The 6,641-nt window shown below is 64.4% G+C and overlaps 1 protein-coding gene across 2 annotated transcripts; it reads right to left on the bottom strand.

Moving 5' to 3' along the window:
- Positions 1 to 115: 115 nt before the first annotated feature.
- LOC102053074 (D-threo-3-hydroxyaspartate dehydratase-like) lies at positions 116 to 6,334 on the bottom strand. Of its 2 annotated transcripts, none has more exons than XM_055708053.1 (8): positions 5,758 to 6,334; positions 4,424 to 4,579; positions 3,753 to 4,033; positions 2,820 to 3,006; positions 1,459 to 1,580; positions 1,170 to 1,359; positions 996 to 1,101; positions 116 to 892 (listed from the first exon to the last, which is right to left on the bottom strand). In XM_055708053.1, exons 1-8 carry the CDS (start codon positions 5,775 to 5,777, stop codon positions 803 to 805), a joined length of 1,152 nt encoding a protein of 383 aa, XP_055564028.1. In that variant the 5' UTR covers positions 5,778 to 6,334; the 3' UTR covers positions 116 to 802. The 2 variants fall into 2 exon arrangements, with proteins under 2 accessions (XP_055564028.1, XP_055564029.1); XM_055708054.1 differs by having other exon boundaries at positions 3,753 to 3,844; positions 5,758 to 6,329.
- Positions 6,335 to 6,641: the final 307 nt, after the last annotated feature.

Below are 6,641 nucleotides of genomic sequence, written 5' to 3' on the forward strand. Positions count from 1 at the left end.
CTGGGCCAAACTGGGCCGGAGGGGGTCGCTTTCGCCCGGTCACGCTGCGACCGGGGGGACGGTGTTCCCCCCCTGCCTGTCCCCTCCCTGCCCCGGCGGCGAAAATGCCTGGAGGTGGGAGAAGCAGCTTTATTGGCGCCGGGATGGGTGCAGCACCCTGCAGGGGTGCGGGGGCAGCACTCCAGGTGGGTGCTGGCCCGGTGTGGTTGCAGGGTCTCCACATGGGTGCGGGACCCAGCGTGGCTGCGCAGTCCTGGCGTGGGTGCTGGACCCTGGCACGGGTGCAGCACCCCAGCATGGGAGCGATGCCTCGGTGTGAGCACAGCACCCTGGTATGGGTGCAGGGGTTCGTGGGGTACAGCACCCCACCTGGATGCAGGTCCAGTGTGGTTGCAGGGTCTTAGCATGGGTCCAACACCCTGGCATGGGTGCAGGGTCTCCATATGGGTGCAGCACCCTGGCATGATGCAGGACCGCGGTGTGGGTGCAGCACCCTGACATGGGTGCAGGACCCTAGCGTGGGTGCATGGCCTCAGCATGGGTGCAGGACCCCAGCATGGCTGCACAGTCTTGGCGTGGGTGCAGAGTCTCTGAGTGGGTGCGGCACCCCAGCACAGGTGGAGGGTCTTGGCATAGGTGCAAGACCTCGGTGCAGGCACAGGACCTTGGCGTGGGCACAGCACCCCAGCGTGGTTGCATGGCCTCGGAGTGGGTGCAGCACCCTAGCATGGACGCAGGGTCTTGGCACAGGCGCAGGGTCTCGGTGTGGGCGCAGCACCCCGACAGCTCCCCGCTCTCCTCCCTACCAGCCGCGGACAGGGTGCCAGAGCTCCACCACCTTCCCCACGGCGTGGACGTAGTAGACGGGGTGCATGGCGGCGGTGGCACAGGCCTGCAGCGGGGAGGGGTGCTGAGCCGAGGGGCTGCGGCACGGTACAGCACAACACGACATGGTACCGCGTGGCACAGCGTGGCACAGCAGGGCGGGTACTCACATGGAAGGGGATGAGAGCCAAGACGCTGCCCAGCGGGAAGCGCTCAAAATCCAACTGTCCATTGATGGCTTCCACCTGGCCGTGCTCCTGCGTCAGTCCCACCAGCCTGCAGGGACATGGCATCACGTCCCCACCCACGTGTGTGTCCCCCCATGCCCCTGCCCTGGTGCCCACCTGAGCTGGGGGTGCCCCTCGATGGCGGCGCAGCCCATGGGCACCTGGTCGCGGCCGTGGAGGCTGAGGGCCGCCCACCCACAGTCCACCAGCAGCTGGTTGCGGTGCGGGTAGTGACCGATGACCCTGGTGAGGACACGGATGGCCACCTCCTCCAGGTGACAGGAACCCAGCAGGGTCTGCTGAAGGTCTGGGAGAAAAGGGTACTCAGCTCAGGTTTGGGGTGCAGCCCACCCTGGGGTGTGTGTCACACCATTGTTGGGGAATGGGGGGGTCCCAATCCACTCACCATAGAAGAGGTAGTTGCCCGGGTGGAGCTCGGTGAGCTGGGCCATCTCCGGCACCGGGTGGCTGCAGGACGGTGTGGAGCCGATGGTGGCCTGGGGACATGACACCCCTGCCTGCCGCAGCCTGCCAGCACATGGGGACCCTCTGAGCATGGCACCCCAGGTACCATGGGAGCAGGACCAGAGGTGGGTCCCTCAACCTCAGACACCATGTGGAACAAGATCAGAGGTGGGTCCCTCACCCCAGGCACAATTCCTGCACAGGAGCAGGAGCAGAGGTGGATCCATCACTCCTGGGTGCTGCCGGAGCATGAGGAGGTGGGTCCATCACCCCTGGGCACCATGGAGATCAGGACCAGAGCTGATGCCTCAGGGAGTCCCAGATGTACCAGGAAGCCCCCCAAAATGTTTATGGAAGCCATCCAGATGTGGCAGACACCCCCCCGCAATGTGCCAGGAAGACCCAAAAATGTACTGTGGAGCCTGCCAGATGTGCCCAGATGCCAGCCAGATGCAATAGGGAGCCTCCTCAAACACTCAAGGCAGGTAACCCCCCCAGATATGCCAGAGCGCCCCTCCCGATGTGCCTGGGACCACCCCCAGATGTGGCCTGGCATCCCCAGATGTGCCTGAGATCCCCCCATATGAGCTGGAAATCTCCCCAGATGTGTTAAAACATCCACAAATGTTCCAAGGCACCCCCCCTCTGTGTCAGTGCACCCACAGATGTGCACAGGAGCCCCCCAGGTGTGCCAGGGCACTCCCAGATATGCCTGGGACCCCCCCAGATGTGTTTGGAACTAGCCCCAGATGTGGCAGAGCTGCCCCCCCCAACTTTGGGGGTGGGGTGGGAGCTGGGAGGGCAGCAGGTTTCCTTGTGTGCCTCAGTTTCCCCATTGAGAAACAGGGCCACAACCAGCTGGGGTGGGGCTGGAGATCCCCAGGGACCATGTCCCTGAGCAGGGGTGTTGGGGGTCCCAAGGGACCCCAGTGCCCCCCCCCCCCCCCCCCCAGCAGGAATCATCCAGCAGCAATTCCCTCCAGGATGTAAAACCTCTCTGGGACAAAAGGGTGACAAAGTTGGGGAGGGGAACAATGACACAGGTCACAACCTGCCACCAAAGCCACATCAAAGTTGACCGGAACCACCAGCATCCTCCTCCAGCACCCCGGGGGGCTTTGTAGGGCCCCCTTTTATGGGGGTGATTTGCATTTACAACCAGCCACCGGGGTTTTATAGGCTGGGGGGAGGGGGGCACCTACACCCCATGGTGGTCAGCTTGACACACCCATTTAAAAAAAAAAAAAAAAAAAAAAAGAAAATTCCCTTAACCCTGCCCATGCCTGGGTTTGGGACACTCACGCGGTGACGAAGTCGAGAACAGCGGCGGTGGTGGCCCGGGCGATGGATTGGATGGCTGGGACATCACGGCAGCCGTAGGTGTCCCCACAGTGAGCGTAGACCCCCACCAGTGTCACCTCCTCTGGAGCGTCCTGGGCGATGGCCCGTGCCAGCGCCATGGCAGCGGGGTCCGTGGGCCGCACGCCGGCTGCCAGCCAGGGGGACAGTCCAGGCATGGCTCAGGGGTGCTGGGGGGGCTCTGGGGGCCTGTGCTGGGGTGGGGTGGGGATGGGGGATTGTGGGGTGGGGGGATGTGGGGCATCACCCTCCATGGAGCACAGTGGGGGGGTAAGGAAGAGAAAATAGGGTTTCGGGAGGGGTGGGTGTCCCACCACAGGGGCTTTGGGGCACCTCTACCCCATGGCACATCCTTGAATAATGACTTTGGGGGGCAGGGGGTTAAATACCCCATCCTGATGGAGCTGCTGGGGGGACACGGGGCACCCCTCCCCACAGAGCAACCTTGAACAGTGACTTCTGGGGGGGTCTGCAATGCCCCATCCTGGTTGAGATCATGGACTGACATGGGGCATCCTTTGCTATGGAGCATCTTTGAAAAGTGACTTTGGGGGGGGGGAGAGGGGTTTAGGTGCCCCATCCTGCTAGAGATGGTGGTTCTGGGGGCTTTGAGGGACGTGGGGCATCCCTACCCAATGGAACCTCCTCAAAGAATGACTTTGGGGGTGGGTGGGGGCTTCAAATGTCCTGTCCTGGTTGAGATGGTGGGGCTGGGGGGGGCCATGGCACATCCCACCTCCCAGAGCATCCTGGGGTGAAAACACCCTTGGAGAAGACACGTGATGCCCCATCAATGCCTCCCCCCACCCCAACACACCCCAGGCGCTAGTGGGGTTTCACGGGGGGCTGCTTTTGGTGGGGCAGGGGGTCACCTACCCCTGCCATTCCCGCAGTCGAGCTTCAGCCAGACGAGCCAGCGCTTGCCGGGGGGCAGTGGGTGCTGGCGCAGGAGGGCCAGGGCCTGGGGGCTGTCGAGGAGGAGCTGGAAGGCCTGGAGGCGCTGGGCCAGGGCGGCACACTCCTCCAGCCGCCCCCCTGGCAGCGGGTAGGCGTAGAGGATGTCATCGAAGCCCCCCGCCGCGAAAAACCGGGCTTCGGCCAAGGTGGAGACCACGATGCCTCGGCGGGTGCCACCTGTTGCCAGCTCGGCACCTTCTCTGGGGGGGGGTGGGGGTGAGGGGGTGATAGGGGGTGCTGAGTGGTGCTGGAGGGGATGGGGGGGATGTTGGGAGGGATACGGGGAGGATGCTGGGGGGAGGATGAGGGGTGCTGGGAAAGTTGCTGGAGGTATACTGGGGTACTGGAAGGATACTGGGGGTGAAGTTGGAAGGCATGGAGAAGGAAGGGGGATGCTCGGAAGGATGTTGGGAGGATGCCGGAGGAATGATGGGGGATGCTGAGGGGGTGCTGGGAGGATGCTGGGAGGATACTGGGAGGCTGCTGCTGTAGAAGGTGAGGGGTGCTAGGAGGATGCTGGGGGGCAGGTTGAGCAGTGCTGAGGGAGAGGATGGGGGATAGCGGTGGGGGGTTTTGAGGGGCACACTCACAGTGTCTTGTGGGTTTTGACATGGGGGCGCAGGCGGAGGCCAAGGGCCCGGCAGCGCTCCTGCATGCGCTCGGCATTGCGTCGCACTGTTGCCTGGTCCAGGGTCAACGCTGGGGTGGGCAGCTGCTCCAGGGGGGCTCCCAGCCACATGCTGCTGCTGTGGGGAGCAGACAGGGAGTGGGGGTGGGGGGGTGGGATGGGGAGTGTGGGGGTGGGCTGCCCTGCAGCCACTAAACACCCTAAACCTGTACCCCCCGTGCATCCCCCCAGAAAAAACCTGCACCCACCCTGGACTCATTTTGCATCCATGCCTACATCCAGCCCTGCATCCACCATGCACCCAATCTGCATCCCCCACCCCCCCAAACCTGCACCTGCCATGCACTTCCTCAAAAAACCCCATGCACCCACCTTGCACCCACCCTAGACTCATCCTGCACTCAAACTTGCACCCACACCTGCACCCACTGTCCCCCCAAACCTGTACCCCCATGCAGCCCTCGAAAAAAACCTGCTCCCACTCTGGAATCACCCTGCATCCATGCCTGCTCCCACCCACGTCCACCCTGCGCCCAGTCCAGCCCTGTGGGCACAGCGGTGGCTGCTGGGGATCCCTGTCCCCTGGCACTGCTGGGACCCAGCACCAAGGGGTGCTTTGGGTGGGGGTGTCCCCCCCTGCTGGGCACGACTCTGGGGTACCCTTGGTCACAGCCAGACATGGGGACTGGGACAGCTGGGACTGGGACATTTGGGATGGGGACACCTGGGTCACCTTGGGCAAGGACACTGGGAACAAGGACAAGTGGGGCTTGGACACCTGGGACTGGAATATGTTGGACTGGGATATGTGGGACAGGGACACCTGGGACTGGGAGATCTGGGACTGGGACACCTGGAACGGGGACACCTGAGTCCCCACAGGAATGGGACATGTGGGACTGGCGCACCTGGGATAAGGAAGTATGGGACTGGGACAGCTGGGTCACCTGGGATAGGGAGACTGGGAACAGGGTCACCTGAGACTGGAACAGATGGGACAGGGACACTGCAAACAAGAACACTTGGGACTGGGACCTGTGGGAATGGGAAACTTGGGACTGGGACACCTGGGATAGGGAGACTGGGAACAGGGCCACCTGGGACAGGGATGCCTGCGACTGGGCCACCTGGGCCCAGGACATGGGGACAAGGACACCTGTCCAGGCGGGACGGGGTCACCCTGGCCCCCCAGCAGTGGGACCTCAGTCCCCACTAGCACCCGGGGCACCCACCAGCTGGCTGTCCGGGGCGGAGGTCCCGGTGGGCCCCCCAGCCCCCAGCCCTCCCCCTGCCCACCTGTCCGTCCGTCCATCCATCCCACCGTCCAGCGCTGCGGCTGCTCCCAGCTCCCAGCTCGGCTCGGGTGGCTCCGGTGGCCCCGCTGGTGCCCGCTCCACGTGATGACATGGGCACCAGCAGCCAGCCTTGGCCGGGGACAGAGGTCACCGCCGGCCTTGGGGCCTCCCCGGGGGTGGCAGGGGCAGGGGAGGACACGGCGCCGCGGCCGGGGACACTCAGCCTCCCCGGGACAGCATGGGGACAGCCTGCCAGATCCCTGGGGACAGTGGCCGGCTACAGAGCCCAGTGCCCGCAGGGGGTGGGGGGACAAGGAAGGCTGGCTGAGACCTTGCACGCTCGTGCTACATGTGCACAGGGCTGTAGAGACCCCCCGTGCTCGTGACACGTGGGTGGGCGGCTGCTGGGGTCTGGCACGTTCACGATACGTGGGCACAGGGCGGCCGAGAGCTGAGGCCACACGTGCTCGTGACACGTGCGCCCACGGCCGCTGAGAGCCCAGCTGCCCCGGCCTCGTGACACAGGGGTGCACGGCCGCTGAGACCCCCCCCGCCTCGTGACATGCCAGCACCTGGCTGCTGAGACCACCCTACGCTCGTGACATGGGTGCACAGCTCCCGAGACATCCCACCCTCGTGACGTGTGGGTATGCAGCTACTGAGACCCCCCACGCTCGTGACATGTGGGCACAGGGTTGCTGAGACCCCCCATGCTCCTGTCACACAGGCACAGGGTTGCTGAGACACCCCCCCCCACTTGTGACATGTGATTTCCTGGCTCTTGAGGCCCCCCCCAGTCCTAACACGTGCACTACCGAGACCCCCTCACGCTCATGACATGGGTACACGGCTGCCGAGACCCCCCACACTCATGACACATGGGTA

This window comes from Falco cherrug, chromosome 4 (genome assembly GCF_023634085.1).
Source record: "Falco cherrug isolate bFalChe1 chromosome 4, bFalChe1.pri, whole genome shotgun sequence".
Lineage (NCBI taxonomy): Eukaryota > Metazoa > Chordata > Aves > Falconiformes > Falconidae > Falco > Falco cherrug.

Bases quoted from the DNA above. Each gene is read 5' to 3' on its own strand.
- LOC102053074 (XM_055708053.1), bottom strand. From the start codon at position 5,777: ATGGATGGACGGACGGACAG. The intron at 4,580-5,757 runs GTGGGCAGGGGG...TGCTCCCCACAG, and splicing joins ATGGATGGACGGACGGACAG to CAGCAGCATGTGGCTGGGAG. The intron at 1,102-1,169 runs GTGGGCACCAGG...ATGTCCCTGCAG, and splicing joins GAGGGGCACCCCCAGCTCAG to GCTGGTGGGACTGACGCAGG.